At 40.4% G+C, this 24,228-nt stretch overlaps 1 protein-coding gene across 1 annotated transcript in view; it reads left to right on the top strand.

Moving 5' to 3' along the window:
* The window catches only part of ANO2 (anoctamin 2), a 203,288-nt gene that overhangs the window by 62,273 nt on the left and 116,787 nt on the right, over nucleotides 1–24,228 (top strand). The window contains exon 10 of the mRNA XM_046909597.1: nucleotides 3,599–3,663. Within this exon, the coding sequence (XP_046765553.1) occupies nucleotides 3,599–3,663 (65 nt within the window). The remainder of the gene's footprint in view (nucleotides 1–3,598; nucleotides 3,664–24,228) is intronic.

The raw sequence follows: 24,228 nt of genomic DNA, 5'->3' as shown, positions 1-24,228 counted from the left end.
TATTTTAAAGGAGCTGACCCCACCTCTTATGTGTTACGCTTTCTTTCTGCACACACTCTATTTCTTTTTTGAAATTAGGGGCAAAAGGCTTGACATGTCTTTTTGGATGAAACCATATTCTGCATTCACAATCTATAAATAATGATGTAATTCATTTACTTCCATTTATCATCATATTCTTGTCATCATTTATTATTTTTTTTAATTAGTCTGTACTTGAAGAAATAAATTCCAATGAGTATTTTCAATAGACTGTCTATAGTCCTTTCATAGCATAAAAATGTGAAAGGAATATAAAGAATTCAGGTGTTTCCATAGAAAATCTTGTTTTTTTTTTTTTTTTTTTCATTTAACTGCCCTGTTTTTTATTTCATCTGAAGTTAAAACATGATGAATAGTCATCTAAATTTGTTAAATCCTTCTGATGTTTCCCCTAAGCTTCCTTTGGTCTTCACCTATTTCTGAAAAGCTTGTTTAAAGTCCTTTCTGAATTATTAATAAATACATACAGTGTTATAAAATGCACTACTATCAAATTAGCTCTTTTTCCAAATTATTAATCGGGTGGTGATTTCTATTCAGCAGCTGTCGCTGGGTTCAGAACAATGTGATACATTTCATACCATAATTACTGATTTCCTTTCCAGGAAATCTTTCTAAAGGATTGTCACAGGTTTCTTTTGTAAAGCCCAACAAACTTGTATCATGTAGATCACAGCAACAAAGCAGAGAATGAGGAAGGCTATCACAAGTCCCTTGCCTATGGCAGCTGAGTGTATTGGGGATGGTATGGGGTTCTGAAATGTTTCCTCTTATCCCTGACTCAACAATCAGGGGATAGAAGTTTTGTTCCTCCTTTTGTAAGAGGTTTCTGGAGGATCTACACTTCCTTTTCATAGAATCATAGAATGACTTGGGTTGGATGGGACCCCAAGGATCATCACGTTCCAAGAAACCTGCCACAGGCAGGGCCACCAAATCTGGTACCAGACCAGATTGCCCAGAGCCCCATCCAACCTAGTTGTATACACCTCCAGGAATGGAGCATCCAAAAACTCTCTGGGCAGCCTGTTCCACCTCACAACTCACTCTATCAAGAGCTTTCCCCCGACATCCATTCTGAACCTTCCCTGTTTGAGCTTAAAACCATTCCCCCTTGTCTTATCACAGTCTACCCAAGTAAAAAGTTTTTATAATGTGTTTATAATCTCCTGTTTATAATCTCCTTTTAAATACTGTAAGGCTGCAATGAGGTCTCCTCACAGCCTTCTCTTCTCCAGGCTGAACAAGCCCAGCTCTCTCAGCCTGTCTTTGCAGGGGAGGTGCTCCAGTCCTCTGATCATCTTAGTGGCCCTCCTCTGGACCATTCCAAGAGTTTAATATCTTTCCTGTACTGGGCGCCTCAGACAAGGTTGCAGTACTCCAGATGGTGCTTCATGAGGGCAGAGTAGAGAGGGACAATCACCTCCCTGTCCCTGCTGGCCACCCCTCTTCTGATGGAGCCAAGGATACCATTGGCCTGAGCTGCAAGAGCACACTGCTGGTTCATGTTAAGTTTTTCATCCACCAGGACTCCCAGGACCTTCTCTATAGGGTTACTCTCAAGGAGTTCTTCTTCCAGTCTGTATACATATCTGGGATTACTCTGAACCAAGTGCAACACCTTGCACTTTGCAATGTTAAACCTCATTAGGTTCACACAGCCCCACCTTTTGTGTTTGTTGAGGTCCCTCTGGATTGCATCCTTCTAACCTGTTAGCCGCACTCAGTTGGTGTCATCAGCAAACTGAGGATGCATTCAAGCCTATCATCAATGCCGTTGATGAAGACATTGAAGAGCACCAGTCCCAAGACAGGTCTCTGAGGTACACTGCTTGTCACTGGCCTCCACCTGGATATAGTGCCATTCACCACAACCCTCTGTCTACAGCCTTCCAACCAATTCCTTATCCATCGAACAGTCCACCCCTCAAATCCATATCTCTCCAATTTAGAGATAAAGATGTGGTGGGGGACCATGTCAAAGGCCTTGCACAAGTCCAGATAGTCCAGTTACCTTCCCTTTGTCCACCGATGCCGTCACCCCATCATAGGCCACCAGACTGGTCAGGCATGACCTTTCCTTGATAAAGTCATGCTGGCTCCCTCAGTTTACCCACTCATCCCTCATGTGCTTCAACATGCCTTCTAGGAGGATCTGCTCCATGATTTTCCCAGGCACAGAGGTGAGGCTCACTGACCTGTAGTTTCCTGGGTCCTCCTTCCTCCCTTTCTTGTTAATGGGAGTGATGTTTCCCTTTTTCCAGTCCCCAGGGACTTCACCCAACAGCCACAACTTTTCAAATATGATGGAGAGCAGCTCAGCAACCACATCAGCCAGCTCCTTTAGGACCCTGGGATGCATGTCATCCAACCCCATAGACTTGTATACATTCAGTCTCATGAGGCAATCTCAGACCTGCTCTGCCTTTACAGCAGAGGGGGATGTACTCCCCCAGTTCCCACCTAGAGGTTCAATGGTACAGAGGACATGAGAAATAAGAGAATCCTGGCTGTAGTGAAGAGCGAAGCAAAAAACTCGTTTAGTACCTCAGCCTTCTCCATATCTGTCGTAGCCAGTTCTCCTTTCTCATTAACCAAAGGAAGTATGATTTCTTTGGGCTGCTTCTTCTGGCCAATGTACCTATAAAATCCCTTCTTGTACTTTTTAAAATTCCTCACCAAGTTCAGTTCCATCTGTGCCTTAGCTTTCCTAATCCCCTCTCTGCAAGTCCAGACAGCATCCCTGTATTCTCCGCAGGTGATGTGCTCTTGTTTCCAACAGCCAGACAAAACCCCTCTTCTCCCTCAGTCTGACCAGCAGGTACTTGCCAAGTCATGCCAATTTCCTGCCTCCCCTGACTGCTTTCTTATTTTGAGGGACTGAGAGCTCTTGTGCTCTCAGAAAGGCATGCTTTTGTGCTTTTTTTTTTTGTCGTAGGTGAGTTTAGAGTTCCAACACTAAATGTTTAAACTTGTGTGTGCATGAGGAGAGAAGTACCTATTATATAGTGTCTACTGGACACAGTAGTTTCAATAGCTGCAGAAAAGACTTGACGCATTTCTTACATCTTGGTATGTTTTTACTTATCAGCTTTCCAGTTTTGAACTCTTCTTGGCTCACTTCACCTTCTAGCTGAAAAAGCAGAACAGTACTTATTTGTGGTAAAATTCCAGACATTAAATAGATTATATTAAAGAAGAATTTTAGTCTAGAAGTAGAATTATTTCTTTCCAAAGATTTTCATAAGGCTATGGCATTTTTTTTCTTCTCTTTAAACACTTGTTTTTAACATCACAGTCTAATAAATATGATGTGGAGGAAGTAGGTATATGGAGAAATGGTTTGTATACCCCACACTTGAATTTCTGGCATGGCTGAAGTCTTCTACAGCTGTTCAAAAAAATGTATTTGGAAGTTTGTACTGAATTACAGAAAACTCTGTATATTTTTTATTTGCTCCATTTATTTAACTTTTTGACAATGTCTGTAAAAACAAACAAGAACAGTAATTTCAATCTAATTTTTTGTTTCTATTGTTTTTATTTTATTATCTAGTTGCTGTATCGAGAATGGGCAAGATATGGAGTATTTTACAAGTTTCAGCCTATTGACCTCATAAGGTAATAAGGACTTATAAGGACACCAGGGGACCCTGTTCTTATCTTATACAGATTAATAGAGTCCTGTAGTTACTTCAGCAAGTGAAGTCTTGGATTGATTGATACATAAGTAAAATTTCTCACTGCATTTCTGTAGTTCTGATGATGCCTTTCTTTCTGTATACTGTGTTATCCTGGAAAAATATAATATTTCTGATTACTTTCATGAATTTTTATTGGATTGTGATCAAAGTTGTCAATAACCAGAGGCAGGTGTCCACATGTTGTGAAAGTATTTGTCAGTTTTGAAATTGATTTGATATATTTTAATTCTGATTTTACAAATTTTATTTATATGAAAACATCCATGTGTTCACAGTGTTTTTGCCATTATTTGAATTTTATAATTTATGTCATGCTTCAAACAGAGAAGTTAGGCTTAAGTATAGGTGAAGCAAAACCACCATGCTTCTTAAGGAACTTCCACAATACCTATTAAGACATAAATAAAAGGAAAAAATCCCACAATACTTGTTGTATACTAGAAATATTAGATTATAAAAAAGTAAATGTACTGTGATATTAGCAAACAAACAATGAAAAAAATACATCTGTTACTTGATATTTTTTATACTTAAGAAAAAATGTTTATTTCTGAGTAATCAAACTGCAACTGGTCTTTATTACATAGTCTACCCCAAAGTGATCAACTGCAAGAGCTAGTGTGAGTAATGTCAAGAAGCAATAACATTTACAAAATATAATAATTATGTTTTGAAAAGTTGAAGTCCTGCATATAATTTATCACAGGATGAAGTATTAAATTTATAACATACAAAACTGATCTTTATTGACTGTGAGATGTTTCAAATTGGCAAATGGAAGAGAGACTGTTAGATCTTAATGAAGTTCTGCAAGACAGAAATTTCCCTTTTTGCCACAATATTTCTCTGCAGAATTTACATAATTTCTGACACCTAATTATTCTAGACCAGGCTACTGGATGAGATACGTAAACTCAAAACTAGAGACTAGAATATACCTGGTACATTCTTAGTAAATATTAAAAATCTTATGTTAAACAGTGACTGAAGAAATTCTCAAGTTTTACCAGGCTTGGCAGCTTAGCAGAATTAAAAATAGAGGCATATCTACTTCATCTTCATTTGTATCTTGCTGTTCTCATTATGATGTTATATTATATGATTTCATAGAAATTCTGTGGGAAAGAAAAATAAGGTCCATACATGCAATTGATTCTCTGTTCTCAGTGATTTTTCTTTCTTTTATCTTTTCTTTGCTTGACTGCAAGTTCAGCAGTTACCTGTTAAATAAACATGCTTTTTATTTTCTGGGGCTTCATAGTTTATATATGTGAGAAATTACCACACTTTTCCATATGCATCTGGATTAGGTTTTTACACGTCTGTATTGTGGCAGGGAGGAGGGAAACAATTACTGTTACAGTGTGTCTAAAAATTGCCTATTGACCTCATATTTTGAAAAAAATATTGTAATTCTTCTTTTTCAGATTGATTAGACTATACTCAATTTTTTTTTCCTAGTTATGTAAGCACTGTGTAAATTTACAAATTTAAATGCAGAATGTGATGAACAGAAACAGCATTTATTTTACCTTATATCAATAATCTGTTTAGTCTGATATTTTCCAATCCATTAAATCTTTTGGAGTATGTTGTTTAATCAATATTCACATCCCCAACTTAATTGGCCTTTTAAATCTAATTTTTAAGACAACATGCAACAGTGTAGATCTCTTTAACTCCTCCTTTTTCACCTTTACTCAGTGAGAATGCAAATGGAAAGTCATTCTTTAATCCAAGATGCCTAAACTGGAGGACTGTATATGGCACTTGTAGAATTATCTGTTCCTTCAGTTCCTTGCTACTGTTCACGGTTACTGGTTTCCAAGTGACTGTATACCAACACCAGAAACTGTGTTTTTGTTATGGTCACTCTTGACACAGGCTGGGATTCTTTGAGGTCCTTGTTAAGGGTGATGATCTAAAGGAGTGATAATTTTATGATTGGTCTTAGAATGTTTTCATGTTCTTAAAAATCTAAAATTAAAAAAAAAAAAAGAAGAATGATAAAGAGAGTCATTGCAATATTTGCTGACAGTTCCATTGATTCCTATGTTCTTTACAGTAGAAGTATTTTGCTCTGGTTAATATGCATTTCTTTAGGGGTACTGGAGACTAGTCATTTTTTATTGTAAATTAAGAAATCCAGTGATGAATGGGGAGAGCTTCACCAAATGAGAATACAGTACGAGTTCTAAATTTTTATGCAGAACAATTTCAAGTAAAACTTTTAAGGGGATATATAGAACAGACTGCGTAGATAGTAAAGTGTAAACTGAGGCTTGAGTTATATTAATTTAATTTTTGCTTATTATTTTCAACTTGGATGGACAGAATGAGACTTTTTTTGAGAGGGAAATTTTGAATTATTTTCTAACAGTTATTCCTGACTTAAAAAGTAGAAAATACAAGTTGCAATTCTAACATGTTCAGAATTCTAGAGATTTGTCAGTAATAAACATAATTTAAGTATTGATTTATAGTAGAGAGGACTTTATCTAGTGTAGGTGTCTTTTAGGAGTGCCTTTATCAATCCTAGTTCCCCTTAATCCTTGTAATGTAATTTAAAAAGAGCTATACAATATACCTGCGGTTAATTTTTTTTTAATCTATGCTTGATGCTCTTTCCTTAGTTAAACACATGCCCAGACTTGATTTTTACTAATTTTTGTAGTTAATGTTAATGAATTTGTCATTTTCCTAAGAGGTAATACCAGCGTTGATCTGGAGGCAGGTAGGATAGGACACTCCCTAGAAGTTTTATGAGCCTTCCTGAAGATAACAGGTTTTTGTGAAGACTATAGTATGTTAAAAAGACTTTTAATTATGCAATCTGGAATGAATAAGTTTTGTAGAGGGACCTCTGAAGGTCTGTGAACTTAATCCATGATCAAAGCAGGGCTGATTTGAAAACTAGATCAAGTGACTTGCAAGTTTGAAATTTGTGAAGAAGTATATTGCATAGTTCCATCTCCAGCACTGCAGCCCTCTCAAGGGGAGAAAGATTTTCATCTGTCCTGTCCAAATTTGCCTTAGAATAACATCCAACCTTTTCTCTTGTCCTTTAGCAGGGCACCTCTAATGATTTATGGCAAGCAAGAAAACAGCAAACTGAATGCATAATGAATTATACGTCTGGTTCAATGTAACCTTCATCACTAAATGAGAGATGAAGTGACTATGCTGAGGTTACTGATATCACAAAGAGGTGGCTATCTTTCTGAGACAAAAGCACACTTATTGAGCATCTTGAAATACCTGCAGATAAGAGTCCTTGTATGAACTGAAATACTGGGTAGGAGATCATCACTTTAAAGAGGACACCCTGTTTTTAGAGTATTTTTATTAATATAAAATTACCTCACCCTGAGTAAGTACTGGAGTCATAGAATATTCTAAGTTGGAAGGGACCCAAAGGAATCAACAAGTCCAACTCCTGGCTCTACACAGGACTACCCAAGATTCAAACAGTGTTTCTAAGTGCTTTTCAAACTTCAGCAAGCTCGGTGCTATGACCACTGTCTTGGCGCCCTCAGGTCCTGTTGCTGTCACCAAAGAGCAGAGATTAGCACCTGTCTCTTCACGCCCCTTGTGAGGAAGTTGTAGGACACCACAGTCTCTTCTTGACTAGGCTGAACAAACCAACATTTCTCTTCATATGTTTTCCCCTCTAGACTTTTCACCATCTTTGTTGTCCTCTGGATGCTCTCTAATAGTTATTTTTCATGTTTTCATTTCTATTTCCTCCTGCTAATACTTCTTAATATCTAACAGCCTACATCATTCATGGAGTGGTGTCTTCACACTATTACAATTAAGACATTTTTGCTTTTCTCTACCTGACTGTTTGATTGCTTTTTAATAGAAATGCATTTTAAATAGAAAACTATCATGCATCAGGCTTACCCTTTGATTCTTTTATTCACTGAGTGCCAGTAGCTACTGCTTATTTTATGAGGGTTTGCTTTCTCTTTGAGGGCAAAGGGGCTTGCTTTCTTCTCATGCAATGTGTTCAAGCTGAATTCATGCTTAGTCTGCTGAATTACTGCAGAATTCTTCTGAGGCAACACTGATGTATGGGATCTGAAGAGGGTCCTCTTATGCCAGGCGGGTAACGAGAGTAAAAAACACTTCTTGATAAATAAGTCTGTTCTCATACAGAATTATGGGAACACTATACAATTTTTCCCTGAATGTCTTTAGAAGATGTATCTCTAATATTCACAAAGATGTTGAGACTTTAAACAAGGAATTCTTTACTAGGAAAAGGAGGAGAACACAACTTTAAGCTTGGGAAAATGCAATAATCAAATGAAAATAGAACTACGTACAAAATTGCCCATGAGTTCTACCAATAATTTTGACAGAAGTTCATCCAGCTCCTTTCCAAGCCTCTTCTGAGAATGAGTCTGAAGTAATAATCTGAGTACGTCTTACTGTAACCTTTTTTCACTTCAAGTCCAACATCTTTTTATGGTTCCAAAGAACTCTGCAACAAAGGCTTATTGCCACCATGGGGTATGTTCACCTTGTAGTTCATCCGCATTAAATCACTAGGTAGAGCTGGAAGTACTATGACAGCTTTCACTCAAACTTGACTTTGTCATTTGTGCCAGTTTTAATAGAAGAGACTTTCCTGGAGGGAACAAGGAGGAGATCGGACCTTGCTTCCTCCACTGTTATAGTTCTTCACCTTTCCCAGTGTCTGTGTGATCTAATTAGCCATCGTGGCCTTTCTTTTCAAAGGTCCATTCCATTACCCCTCATGAACCCAGTTTATTTCTGAATAGACATTTTTATCACATCATACTTCAATTAAATGGACTGTTTGTTAGATTCTTCAGGCAAGGGCACCACTTTTCATACACAGTTGTAGGGAGTTTCCTCTCCAGCCCTGGGACTTCTTATCCCAGGGCTCACATGAGTGCTGCTGCCTGTGTTCTTAACAAAGCAGAAGATTTCTGCTCATGATGCATAAATCAGTGTAGAATTTATCTTCTATTATTCTGCTGCTTTCAGGCCTGTGAATGGAGTTTGATGATTTACTTATAGCTCTGCATTTAGAAGTCTTCTCCAGTCCTATAGGAAATGGTTCCCCCTGTCTGTTTTGGCAAGAGCTTGGTATTATTTATTGGTGCTGAAATTGAATTTCAAACCAGTAGGCTTGTACTGTAATAATGAGAAAATCCAGATCCCTGCTTTCTGACAAACATAATCCCCAGGACTCAGGTTACTTTCAGAGCATTAAGACCCTCATTACCATTGGGAATCCTTACTCCTCTGATGGGGTTTTCAGAAGCTAGATTCATCAAAGGATGTGCACATCTACATTAGAACTTACACAAAGGCTGACTCTGAAGGCTGAGGATGTCTCTGCACAGCTTCTTTGTGCCCACACTTTGGATCACATATTTATACAGGCAGCTAGAAGATTGTTTCATCTAGTCATAGAATAAGTCATCAGAATAAGTTTCTTAGTGCCTGTGTGTTGTCGAAACTTAACACTAAGAAACTTATATTTCTTACTGGAATTGGGTGATAGGCGCTAATTCAGCCAGTATCTTTAGAGCTGTCATCAATATACTTTGACAGGAAATAAAAGAACAAATTCTATACACTAGAAAAACTAGAATAAATCCTATAAACTTTTATATATGTGCATACAAACATTTGCAGGCATTTAGATGTGCATATGGCTGGATACTGCAGGGAGAAGAAAACTGCAATTGGGTGGTTACAGTTCTGCTAAACTTTCTTTTTAAACTCTCTTCACATCTTAATTTTAGTTGGAATTTTTGGTGCCCTTGTCATGTAATTTAGAGACATACCCTTTATTAAGACTTTTTCTATATGAAGCACTCAACTGTCTCTGTATAAAGTTGCATTAGGATAGATCATACCTTTGTTTGATTTAGTAACTTGTTTCAGGGTATGTTTGGATCCAATAGACAGGAGTCTCAGAAGCAGAGGCAAGCAAGCTAAGCATTCAGAGCAGCACCGAGGGTTACGAGTTTTATTTGACAAACACACACACACACACACGCACACACGCACACAAGGCATCTACTTTAGATAATCTCAGTAAGTGGCAAGCAGAAACTCCCTAAGCAAGTGAACTATTACTTACTGACCCTTAAGAGATTGGTGAAACATCAAGTAGGAGAAAGGGAAGGAACATGCCTGCAGTGGATTTAATAGATAGTGTCAATAGGGCGTCCCCTGCTTCAAAGTGGCACTTTTCTCTCTAATCCACTGCAACCTCCCTCCTGCTTTTATTCTGTCCAGGGTCTGCAGGGTTTTTTCCATTTGCACACTGCATCTGTGTGGCCAGCACATGATGCAGAGCCCAGTTGGAACATTTGCTTCCAAAAACAAGTTCTTGTAAAACAAGATAGACTAGCAAGGTCAGCTCCCTAGCAAAACAAGATAAGTGGCTCTAGCTGCAACTGCCTCTTTCCTTAAAACTGTCATGTGGACCATGGTTCTAGTCATGTAGCCAACCCATTATGTTCTCTGTCAGAATTATTTTGTTCCAACTCAAAATCATTCTTTGGCCAGGACCTTTTGGGTCCCTGACACACCTGGCTTCAATGGTGAACATAAACAAGATTCCCAGATTATGAACAGAGCATAATGTAAGAATTATTCCCTATAAGCACCCACATAAAGAAGGTTTCGAACATGAGAAATACTTGAACTTCCACAGTAATCACTGAGAACAGAAAAAAAGATGTTTTTAATGCAGTACAGAGAAGGTGATGGCTGCTACTCTGTATTATTGTCTTGGTGAAATAGTTGCAGTTGAAATTATGAAGAAAATGCATTTAATTGCACTTATAGGCTGCATTTAAATATGTTTGTCTTTCCATTTGTCACAGTCTCAGATGTCTTAAGAACTGGCAATTTAAATTTAAAAAATTAAAATAAAATTTTATAAATTTCCTATTATCTTAAGTCTATAGTATTAGGATAGTCCTAAGAATGACTGCCTCAAGTTATCTTATGTGTAATTATTATAGGAATTTATTATACCTGTCTTTTATGGGAAATTGTGCAACTATCCATTATATGGTGTCTATCTGACAGTAGTGATAAATTGCCATCAGAATCTATTACATGAAATGAATTCAGAGGCTGTAGTGAGGCTCACCTATATGAATCTGAAGAGCAAGAAATCTTTCAAGAAATACTGGTTATAAGTTAATCATTTATAAAAAGAATAAAGAATCTGAACTTGAACTTCTATTAAACTAGATGAGCTAGAAATTTATGGAAACTATTTTGTGAATACTGAAGATTAGGAAAGAGATAAAATATCAATGACCTCACATTTTTTCTAAGTATGTATGAACCTGGGCAAAATTCTCATTTGCACCAGAGAAAATCTGGAAGAGCATCAGTAGGTGCTAAGGGCCATTAAAAAAATATGAAAAAAAGGGAAGAAAAAAAGTGGTTAAACTTCCTGCCAGTCTGAAAGAAATGCTGATTCACTATGTCAATTTAAATAGGTTGCTCGGTTTTAGAGCTTCTTGTGAGAGAAAAAGAACAATATGCCTAACTGAATGAATTATTTATTCCTTTCATACCACTTCACATAGTGAGCTGAAATGTTTCTGTTGTGAAACTGTACTCCCTTCTCCATAAGTAACCTTTGTTGCTTCAGAGTAGTGTTGACTCAGCCTCAGGTATCTGAGCTATCTGTTGTGAATTTTGAGTCTGCCAGATTTGGAGGTCTAGTGACATTTTTGATTGTCAGGTTTTGACTGATTTATCAACAGAGACACTGAATGTTTATAGGTGGTATTGCACGAGTTCTCAAGGCTAAGTGATGGGACACACACTGCTCTCCTGCTCTTGCTAAAAGTGCCTATCAGTACGTGGTTATTGCACTGATTGATTGGTATGTAGAGTTTTTGTAGGCAAAGAATGTGACAGTCAAATCCAGATATCAAGTGAATAGTGTAATCATCAACTTAATCCTTTCAAATACTGCATAAAGTTAAAGACTGACACTACTACATCTCAAAAACTTAAAAATTATCATTTTTATAATTCCGTACATCATATCCTCATTGTGCCTAGCTTTCCAGTAAAAGGTCTCTTTATCCATAAAGAACATTCAACAGAGAATGTAATACAGAAGGCATATTCCTTTTCTGACACTGTTCAGCGGGCCATCTATTCTCATATTCTGAAAAGGATTAGTGGTGAGCTTTATTTGGATACATGTGGGCTGGATGTGACTTAGCTACTGACGCAGGGAAAACTCTGGTCTCGATTCTCCTCTTTTACCAGATCAGCACAGATCACGAGTAATGTCTTGTCTGTAAGAGAAAAAATTCTGGTCTGACCCCAGTGTAGATGAGAGAAGATACTAAGTAAGTGTACAAAAACTTGTCAAAATTCCTTTTCTTATCATGCATCTTACCCTTGAAGAAAGTTGTTCTCCTCTTAATTATCATAGCATCATAGGACATCCTAAGTTGGAAGGGACCCATGAGGATTATCTAGTCCAACTTCTGGCTCCATGCAAGACTATTCAAAAATCAGACCACATATCTGAGAGTGTTGTCCAGATGCTTTTTGAACCAGCAAGCTTGGTACCATGACCACTTCCCTGGGGATCCTGTTACAATCTTATCACCTTCGCAGTGAAGAACCTCTCCTGACATTCATCTCAAACCTTCCGTGTCACATCTTCATACCATTCCCTTGGGATCTGGTGTGGGACAACAGGGAGCGATGATCAGCATGTTCCCCTCCACTCCCTCTCATGATGAAGCCATAGGCTGTGATGAGGTCTCCCCTCATTCTCCTCTTGTCTAGGCTGAAACCAGGGCATCTCAGCTGCTCCTCATGTGTCTTCCTCTCTAGATCCTTCACCATCTTCAGCTCTCCTTTGGACACTCGGTAACAATTTTATATCCTTTCTGTACTCTGGCACCCAAAACTGCACACAGTACTCAGGACGAGGCCACACTGCAGTGTAGAGCTTGACAGTCACTTCCCTTGACTGACTAACAGTACTGTGGTTGATGCACCCCAGGATACAGTTGGCCTTCCTGGCTGCCTGGGCACACTGTTGACTCATGTTCAACTTGCTGTTGAGCAACATCCCCAAATTCCTTTCAGCAGGGCTGCTCTCCAGCATCTCATCCCCCAGACTGTATGTATAGCCAAGAAGCAGAATATGGCACTTCTTACTCTTACTACATTTCATTTGGCTGGTGATTGCTCAGCTCTCTAATTTTTCTAGATCTCTCTGCAACGCCTCTCCACCCTCAAGGGAGTCAACAGATCTGCCTACTTAGTATCACCAACAAACTTGCTCAGAACACTCCTAGTCCTACCTCTATGTAATTTATGAAAACTTTAATGAGAACTGTCTCTAAAATGAAGCACTTGGGAACCCTGCTGATGTCTGACTGCCAACCTGATGTTACCCCCTTGTCATAAAAGGAAACTGAGTTAGTTAAACAGGACCTTCCCTCATGAATCATAAAGCCAGCCTGCTCAACAGTGATTATAGCTATGAGGAATCCTTTTGAACCCCCCTATTAATACACAGCCTGTTCTAATTTTCTTAAACTGCCTGTACACAAATGTATGCAGCATAGGGAATAAACAGGAAGAACTAGAGACCTGAAGGGGGCCAACTGGAAAGCTGGGGAGGGACAACAGGGATGAGAGGAAATGGTTTTAAACTGGAAGAGGGTAGATTTAGACTAGATATTAGGAAGAAATTATTTTCTGTGTGGGTGGTGAGATACTGGAACAGGTTTCCCAGTGAGGTTGTGAATGCCACCACTGGAAGCATTCAAGGCCAGGCTGGATATGGCTTTGAGCAACCTCGTCTAGAGGGAGATGTCCCTGCCTATAGCAGGGAGGCTGGAACTAGATTATCTTAAAGATCACTTCCAACCCAAACCATCATATGATTCTATGATCTGTGTGCAGTCAAAGACGTTGTGGGACAGCTTGCATGACCAGACTGCTATCACGGACGGTTATGCCTTCTTTAGGAAAGACAGGCCAGCAAGGCAAGGTGATGAACTTGTTCTTTATGTGAGAAAACAATTGGAATTTATTGAGCTCTGCCTAGAGATAAACATCAAATGAATAGAGAGTTTGTGAGTGAGAAGTAAGGGGAGAGAAATATGGTTGACACTGCTGTGGGTGTTTACTACAGGCCACCTGATCAAGAGGAGGAAGTTTATGAGGCCTTATACAGACAGCTGAAAGTAGTCTCACAATCTCAAGCACTCATTCTTGTGGACACTTGTTGGAAAAACAATGCACTTAGGCACTCACAGTCCAACAGGTACCTGCAGGGTATCGAGGATAACTTTCTGGTGCAAGTGGTGGAGGAGCCAATGAGGAGAATTGTGTTGGTGAACCTTGCTCTTACTAACAAGTAAGGGCTGGTTGGGGATATGAAACCAGTTTAAGTCAGCTGTCCTAACACTGTTCCCTCCTAGCTCCTCAAGGCCTTTTCTGAGAGTGGCCTTGGCTTTGTACAGCACTGCGTAGCAGCAACTGTAAGCATCGATACGTTATCAACATTGTTTTTCTCCTACAACCAAAACCAGATGTCATACCAGACACTCTGAAGAAAACAATTCAATTCCAGCTGAAACTAAGACACGAATTAAAGCTGAGAGAGCTGGGACTGTTCAGACTGGAGAAGATAAGACTGAGAGGGGATTTCATAGCTGAAGTAAAGGAGTCAAAATGGTGGAGCCTGGCTTTTTTCAGTGCTGTGCAACAACTAGACAAGGGGAAACAGGTAAAAACTTCAAAACAGGAAGTTCCATACAAATATGAAATTTACAGAGCACTGGAACAGGCTGCCCAGAGATGCTGTAGAGTCTCCTTCTCTGGAGGAATTCAAGACCCACTCGGATGCTTTCCTGTGCAGCCTGCTGTAGAGAACCTACTAAAGCAAGAGAGCTGGACTTGATAATCCCCAGAGGTCTCTTCCAACCCCCCTATGAATTTGTGATATTTACATCCCTTATTTAAAATTCTTCGCTCTCTCTGATCTTTTCATAAATGAAGGATCTTGACTTTCTTGGATTGCAGATGTGATTACAAAGAATAGCTACGAAAGCTGAACTAATGCACAATAGAAAATTAATTATCTACTAGACTATAGAATGTATTAATTATCTACTAGACTATAGAATGTATTGACATAGAATGTCTAACCTGGAAAGAAAATTAAGCCAGCCAGGGTAAAAAGTTGAAGCCAGTGAGGTGGTATTAACATTAGTATAAAAATGAATACAATCTAATGGATAATACTCTGGATTTCACTTTCAAACACTGAGAATGCCTGTTTTTCATCACTTATAGTAGTCTAGATTTTATGCCAGTCGTTAGCATGGCATTTAAGCTCATTCTTGGAGTCTTACAAGAAAAGTAGATCAAGTGCTTCAGAAGGCACTAGTTGTCCTCTAGTATGTCATTCCGTTCATATAGTTTATAAAGTTTTGTTCAAAGAGTGGATGGTGTTTGTTTGTTCGTTTGTTTTGGCAATATGTATATAAGGGAGGGAAGTACAGAAGAATGTGTTGATTGTATGAATTTTCAGTGACGACCTTTGTAGTATATGGAACTTCTGCTCTTGATTTCTTTTGTTCATTTTTTTTGTCTTGAGTTCTATCAACTAAAATTAAATATGGCTCCTCTGTTTCTTCTTAATTCTCTGTCAGTCTGCAGTTTTCTGATAAACAATTAGTGTAATAATTTATTTAGGGAGAAAACAAAATGTTCAGAAGGTACTTTTTCTGGAAAACTATTTTTAAACTAAAAGGTGAAGTAATGGACCTCAGAGGCAAGGTGATATAAAATAATACCAAATAATTATGGTAAGGTTTGCAAATTTAAGAGCTATAAATATTTACAGGCTCAGAAAATGATAATTCATTATTCAGGGCTAATTTTTGTTTTAATAAGCACATTTGCAAAGATAAAAAGTGTTGCATATGCTGTTTGTTTGAAATAGGGCTGACAAGGTGTAGAACAAACAAAGGCAATGACAGAGCCTTTATTTGAGAAATAGGCACAATAGGAAAAGATATCAAAAATAAATTAACTCACCCCTCCTGGTAACAGTTTGGAGAAACGGATGAGCTGAGGAATGTGACCCTCCCCCGTTCGTACCGTTTTGCCACTGGAAAGAAGGGCGGGGGCAAAGGGGGACCCGCAGACTCAGATTGCACAAGAAGTATTGCAGAGACAGAAGGGGTGGCTCCAGACCATCCCCCCCCCACTCCAGGCATCCACATACTCCACACACTCACATAGCCCACCCATTGGTTTAGGCTGTGACCTTGGAATTCCACTACACTCCACCCCTTCACAGCATGAACCAATGACTGAGCAGGTAGGGGGTGAGCCTCTGCAACCTGGTGGCCCAAGACACAATGCACATCGCGACGCATGCACAACACCCGCTGCAATATACAATGTAAAGACAACAAAGGAAATCATTGGCAGTCTTTTCTGTGGTTCTGTTGGGCCAGTACTTGATGTTCTTTCTCGAGGCATATCTTCTTCAAGGACCAGTAGCACTTCTGATTCATGCTCACCAGTTCCCAAAAGTTCAACAGTGCATCACAGGGTGTCACAGTGTTTCCTCATGGACATGTTTGAGTGATGTTGCTCCTGCGAGCCATCGTGTGAACTTATAAACTCAAGGAGAGTAAAACGTATGTTTAATAGGTACGAGGAGGGGTAGGTCTGCCCTCCATGGTAAGATGCAGGCTGTATTTCAGTCTTGAGTTAACACCTCCTCCTGTATCGAGGTACATCTGGTCTTCAATACCACACCCTTTGGCCTGATATCTGTGGCTGAGTCACTATATCAGGTACCAAAGGGGGGGTTCTAATTTGCCACATGGACATGATTAATGTCCCCTTTGCAATGAAAACAGGGGTGTCAACTACTACCTCTTCTGGCCATGCACCGATTACTGAAGGGTTTACTGATCTCCCAACCTCTAACAATCTCCCCCAAGGTGCAAGGAGACCACACCATTTTGGTCCTGCTTGCACCTTCCAAGGCCATTTTACTTTGTGTCTCCCAGGCTCTAGGTCCTCAGGGTCAGGAAGCAGAAGATTATCCATGGTGCCAACTTGCAGCTTGAGTGAGGTGTCCTAGTCCTGTAATTTGTATCCTAAGCGGGGAGGCCCAAGTTGTCTGCAATATTCTTAAAGCACTGGGTCTACCATCTCTTGGTCTCTCATTCAAGTCTTGCAGGGTTTCATAAAGCCTCTTGGTCCACCCCTGCAAGGACTGTGAATCTGCCTTCAAAGCAGCCTTCAGGATCCCATTATATTTTTCTCTTAGGCCTGCTCCCATTGGATTGTAGGGCAGGTGAAACCACCATTCGATGTTATTGTCTTCAGCCCACTTCTGCACAGTTGCACTTGTGAAATGTGTACCTTGATCACTCTCAGTGACCTCAGGAATCCCGTATGACACCATCAGCCTAGTTAGAGCTTTAATGGCATAGGCTTGTTTTGCCTTTGCTGCAGGATGGGCTTGCATCAGTCCACTTGCTGTATCAACACAAGTTAGGGCATATCTGGCCCCCTCAGATCGAGGAAGGGGACCTATATAATCAATCTGCCATCGCTGTAATTGGTTGTGTCCTCTAGCAAGATGGGCCGTAGTTTCCAGCAGAGGTCTTAGTCTCATTTGTGAGCAAGCATCATGGTCCTGACATGCCTGGGCAATATCTGGTAACTGAATGGGCAACCCCCATGCTTTAGCTGCTGCCCACATCGTTTTCTGTCCTGCATGTTGTAATTTATGCTGCAGCCAGTGGGTTATGTCTTCTGCTGATGCACCTCCCAACCATTGGACTTGAGCCAGTGTGTCAGCTTCATCATTGCCTAGTGACTGCAAGGGTTGATGTCCAGAGACGTGGTATGCTCATACAGTTCTGTGCCTAACCACATTCCGTATATCAGGCCACATATCTTTGCCCCAGATAGGTCGGGCATGGATCATGCAATCCTGAATGGCTCCCTGTGCTATCCAGAGTGTGAGCCCTTGGTAGATTGCCCAACTATCTGTGCAGATGTTTAGTGCGCTGTTGCCAGGCTCTTGAGTTATCGCCATCCACACCGCGTGTAGCTCAGTCCACTGGCTACTTTATCCATCCCCTTCTTCGAATCATATAGTTTCAGTTGAGAGATGGTATGCGACGGTTCACCACCTACTTGGGTTCCCTCTGCTGGATCCATCTGTGTACCAGGCATCTTCTGGGATAGGGTATTTCCCCTCCTGTGCAGGACTCTTTTCTGGACAAGCAACCACTATTTCCTCAGGTGTCTCGCTGTGATATGTTACTGGCCCAAGTATCTTTTGAAGTTCTTCCTCCAGTGGAGATGATGACAGGTGCTTCTTTGACTAAGATAGGCAACCCAGCGTGCTACTGTTTGTGATTGGGCCACCCTGGTCTTAGGAATGTGGGTTAGGTCTTTTACCCACCCCTGAATTGGTCAAGTTGTTTTGACAATAACCTCTGCAGTCTGAGTTATTGGTTCTACTCCTTGCAATGCAGAATAGGTAACCAATAACTGCTTTTCAACCATGCTGTATCTCTCTTCTGCTCCATGCCAAATGTGTGACCAGAACCCAACTGGGATTCAGACAGAACTCTGGCACTGCCACAGCCCCCATATGTAACCCTTGGGTTACATACACATCTAGTTTGGCTGGAAGGGTTGGATCAAATATACCCAGCATCTGGGCCTGTTTAACAGCTATTTTTGCTTGCTGGAAGGCTTCTTGTTCTGTTCTACCCCAATCCCATACTTGGCCTTTTTTTTGTTAATCGATATAAAAGTTTTAGTGGTTGTGCTAAGTGGGGAATAAAGGACCACCAGTATCCTAATATACCCCAAAACTCCTGCAACTGCTTCGGTTTTGTGGGAACCAGGAACGCTTGGATCTTATCACTGATTGCACTGGGTAACACCTTAGTCTTACCTGACCAGAAAATGCCCAGGAATTTAACTGTTAGCCTTGGTCCTTGTACTTTTTGTGGGTTCATAGCCCATCCTTTTTCCTGTAAATAAGTAATTAATGATGGTACTGTCTTCTCTAATGCCTCGATTGAGTCAGACGTTAGCATCAAATCATCGATGTAGTGGTACATTTTGACAGTAGATGGTTTGTTCCAATTTGCCATGTCACATGCCACCAAATTATGACAAAAAGTAGGTGAATGCATGTACTGCTGAGGTAGAACTTGAAAAGTCCACTGCCTGTTCTCCCATGTGAGTGCGAACTGGTCTTGAGATTCCTTAGCAATTGGAATGCTGAAAAATGCATTTGCTAGATCCAGAACGCAGTGGTATGTTTCTGTTTGTCTACTTAATGTATCCATGAGGGAGGCAATGTTGGGTACGGCCGCATGGATCAGTGGCATAACTTTAGTTCTCTGTAGTCTACTGTCATTCGCCACATACCATCTGACTTCCTGACGAGCCATGTGTGGGAGTTGTATGGGCTGTGCACAGTCTTGGTAATTTTTTCTTGCCCACCTGCTATATTACTTTGTATTTGCGATCTGGCACAGTTGTGGCAAACAAATAGGTTCAATTTTTGCATGACCCCTTATGATTGCCTGCACCGCCTGAATACTACTATATCTTTCCCTTAATCTGAACTCTCCCACAGTGGTTTGGAGAGTCAGACCCAACAGGATGTCTATCCCCAATATGTTCTCTGGAACTGGGGCGATAAACACCTTGTACTCCCAGGGTGGTAGACGCCCAACCCCCAGTTTCAACCGTGTTTGGGTTACGGGGATCATCTGCCCCCTGAACCCACCTATCATTGCCTTAGAGCCTGAAAATTGGTTTGGGTCACCATATATAATTGATGTTTCTGCCCCAATATCTACTAGTGCCATAACCCACTGCACATTCTTTTGGGACCAATGAATCTTTAGTTCAATGTAGGGTCTCCGGTCTCCTCTAGAGACCCTAGCCTTGGTGAATTTTGGCTCCTCTGTCATGCCATCAGCTCTGCAATCCCTATGTCTTCTTCCTCTGATGGCTCGACTGTAGCTGCTCAGGCCACCTGAGGTTTATGTTTTTTTGATGGGCCTATGAAGTCTTCTAGATTCCACGTGTTTTGAGGAATCCGTTCCATGAGTCTAACTCCTTCCCTTTTAGGGGAGCGTTGGAATCTCTGACTGTTTGATAACTGTTCCCATAGCTGTAATAAGACCTGATTAGGCTGTCCATCAATCTTTTGAAATTGAACTCCCGCCCTAATCAGGTCACTGAACATCTGTTTTCTTGAGACCCAAATGGGTCCAGATTGAATTACATTAGGGGCAGGTCTCCTAGATCGTGGTGGTGGGTGGATGTTCAACTTTTCCATCACCATTTGGACATTGCGCCTGGCCCTTAGGCTCTCTGTCTCCCCCAGATCTGCCACCAATTGGGTGGCCTGTTGTATTATGGCCTCTGAGGCCGGTAGGGGATTCAGTATGGATACCAAAGTACCATACTGATGTGGTGGAGCTTGCTGCAGGATGAGGTCCCTCATTCCTGCTGAAAATTTCATCATGTCTGAGCTCTCAAAATCCTCCTCATAGATTGCCTCCTTCATGCCTAATTCTTGAATGTAGTTTTGCAAGTCCTCCACAGAGGACCATAGGCCGATATTTAATGGTATATCACTCTTATTTGTCCATGTTGCACGGCATGCGGCCATTAACCGTGTAATCAGTGAACAATTTTCTTCATTATGTTGGACAGCTGCATATAGTCTCTGCCTGAGGGCAGGGTGAGTGGTAATGGATGCCAGTTTTGAAATTTCTGTTCCATTCACCACAACGCTTTCTGCCCCCATATCATATAATTGGAGCAACCACGCTGGTACACTCTCTCTTGGTTTTTGTCTAAACCACTGTACTAAATCCATTAATTCAGCTGCTGTGTATGGGCGAACTGTTACATGTAGTGTGCTCTGGGCAGGAGGCCACTGGTCAGGGGGCAGCCCTGCTGGCCTATCCTGCATTTATTTTTTGTGTTTTTTTTTTTTGAGTTACAACTGATTGGATCTCAAAGGGATCTAGCTCTAGTGGAGCCTCAAGATCTGACTTTTTAGTGCTTTCATTTACTGAGTCCAGTTCATGTAGATTCTCTTGTACAGGGTCCCCAGAAATTTCTAGAGAGATATTCCGGATTTTTTGTAGGGAAATGAAGGGATTAGGCTTTTTCCCTCTCAAAATTATAACCTGTCTTTCCAGTTCTTCAGTACTGTCATGCAATAGTTGATTTTCATCAGTGAGAGCTGCTTCAGTTATATTTAGCTGGTTCAAGGTCATCAGCAGTGACCATGCCACTGTGGAGGCAGCTAACTGTCATTCTTGAGTAGTGAGTATATTTTGTTTAGACTATTGAAATACTCAGCCAGGCGGGCTGGGGACTCCTGAACATTTCCTCCATCCCATAGGGGGCTCCATTTTTCAACGATAAAAGCAATCCCATGATACGGGGATCCTAGGAATCCTGGGATGTGCCCTGGCAAAACTTCATTCATAGGCCTAGTCTTTCCCCATCCCAACCATCCCATGATATTGTTCAAAAATGCCATGGTAATTATTTTATGAGGCTTATAATTGGGTGTCTTTAAAGATATTTGGCTTCCTGGCTTGCCAAAATGTAGAACAAATGAAGGCAATGACAGAGCCTTTATTTGAGAAATAGGCACAATAGGAAAAGATATCAAAAATAAATTAACTCACCCCCCCCCGGTAACAGTTTGGAGAAACAGAAGAGCTGAGGAATGTGACCCTCCCCCGTTTGTACTGTCCCGCCACCGGAGAGAAGGACGGGGGCAAAAGGGGACCCGCACAGACTCAGACTGCACAGGAAGCATTGCGGAGACAGAAGGGGTGGCTCCAGACCATCCCCCCCGCCTCCAGGCACCCACACACTCACGTAGCCCACCCATTTGTTCAGGCTTGGAATGTACCTTGGAATTCCACTACATGAGGCTATTGTTGCTGAAAACAGAAAGGTCTGCAAGAGGCATGTTTTTACTGGTTTCATTTTTTTTGGACACCTTATTCTCTGCAAAAACGAAAAGCAAAGACAGCAACAAAAACAAAACAGGATCTGCATGCAGTGAGATGCTGAAAATCACTGCTGAGAGGTTGATTACTTCCAACTTGTATTTACCTAAAAAGATGCTGGTGGTAACCAGCAATATGTGCATTTGGAAATATGTGTATTAGTGATTAACAAAGAAATACAAGTTTTTAAAAACAAAAGAAAAAATCACCATAGCTGTCATATATTATTTATTCAGTAGCAGCACTTCTGGTTACCACAGAGGGTCAATATCTTTCCTGCCCCCAGCAGTACATTAATATATTTAAAATATCTTACTGGTAATTCTATTGCTGTTAGCAGTGTACTATGATGTAATGGAAGTGTTGATATGAGTCTACGTGAAGAAGATAACAGACTTTCCCCTGGGTGCATGTGTGTGTGTGCCTGTATACATACATGCTCATCCCTGCACCACTTTGGGACCTGGGACAGTTCCTGGAGGTTGCAGGAAACAGCATTACCTTCCCTGCTTCAGCATCATTCCGGAAGAACACAGTGGGGCTGTGTTTTGCCTCCCTTGACTGCTTCTTTTGCCTGTAGAGCAGCATAAAGCTATGTGAAAAAATGCACTATCACTCATCTTGTTTAATTTCTTCCCTCTGGAGGCAAGAGATTGGCTCCCCTGCACACCATTCATCATTCCTGAAGGCAGGAATGGGCTTCACACTTCCATGGAAGCCTAAGGCTGGGTCTTTTCATTAGTAGATCCAATCCATCATCAGCAAACAAATTGCCTTCACTGCAGCTCTACCATAATGATAGTGAAGCACTGGAACAGTTACCTAGAGAGGTGGTGAATTCCCCATCCCAGGAGACATTCAGGATCAGGCTGGACTGGTATCTGAGTAACTTGTTTCGGCTGCAGATGATCCAGGATTATGTTAATGCAATTAACATAATTGCAGAGGAGCTGGATGAGATGACTTTTAAAGGTCCCTTCCAACTCAAATGATTCTATGATTCTACAAAAAGGCATTTGAGCAAGAGATGAATTAGGTAGCTCTACTTGTGGAAATTGTTTTCTTGAATTGAAAAACATATCTAGTTACATTGGTGCCACTGAAGTCATTCTGTCATGACATTGTTTGATAATTCACATAGTCTGTTGCTTATTACAATCTTGCAAATTTCTGGTGTAATGTCTGTATATCTTTCATGGAAATGAAATTTGCGTTGCTTTTGCACATGTTCTCCAAGCTACGGCATTCTGATATTCTGATTCTTCATACTGAAGACTAACACTGTCTGTGTATCACCTTTAAGTGTTTTTATTTGATTCTCCCTTTTAGGATTGCGTATCTCCTCCCTTAGTGATAAACCAGGTCTGTTGGTTTATAAATAAATATAAATATAAATATAAACATAAACATAAACATAAATATAAATATAAATATAAATATAAAATATAGGCATTCATGTAAGGCAACACTGAAATAAGTATGACAGCACTGCCCTCTTTCCTACGTGAGAGCTTAGGAATGGGAAGCTAGCTGCAGCTGTGATGGTATGAGAACAGCAGAAGGAACAGTAGCGACAAAAAAATCCACTGTTTCAACCATTAGTCCTTTCATGGGAGCTGTAAATTTGACTATGGAGGCTTCTAATGTTACCCATTTCTTTCCTTCTTGGTTCTAGTGCTTTTGCTGTCTCTCTTGTGGCAGGAGCAGGCTTGCCCTAAGAGTTATTTTCTGGAATAGGATATTTCAGAATAGAAAATTTCAGCATTACCTATGCTGTTGAAAGGCATTTAGCGTGGCTCCACGTGTGAATTTTTGGTTTCTGTCAGAATAGACTTATTTCTGCAGTCTTTGTCCCAGGCCTGCAAAAATCTCATTTTCTGTTAGGAATAACTTAAATAAGGAATACAAAGTCTGGGTAAAATTTTCCTAGTGTCAGGGAACTTAGAGTCAGTTTATAAGTGGGATTATACATCTTGATGAATGTATGTTTTTCTGGCTAGATGCAATGACATGCCCTGTGTACATAACTGTCTTTTCACCAGCACTCTTCCATCTTATTCTCTGGCTTGTGATATGCTTCAAACCAGCACGTATTTAATATAAATTTAGTCTCAATTTAATGCTGTTATTGTCATTGCCAAGTTCTTGAGCTCTCTGAGTTTCTTGGTGTTTTGTAATGTTTGTAATCAGTCCTAGCAGTATTTTGGAAAGATCAAAGATTTTCATCTGTGCTTACTTTGCTGCTTTTGGGGTAAGTCATGAAGATGTTGAGTTGAGTAACAACACATTTATCAGTATCAACAATAATCAGTTCCTCGGAGCAGGAGTTATTTTATTTTATTTTTTGAACCAGCTGTATAGTCTGCTCATTT

The sequence above is a fragment of the Gallus gallus genome, chromosome 1, assembly GCF_016699485.2.
Source record: "Gallus gallus isolate bGalGal1 chromosome 1, bGalGal1.mat.broiler.GRCg7b, whole genome shotgun sequence".
NCBI lineage: Eukaryota > Metazoa > Chordata > Aves > Galliformes > Phasianidae > Gallus > Gallus gallus.
Note: the sequence above shows the minus strand (reverse complement) of the source record. Positions and strands in the feature narration are given on the sequence as shown.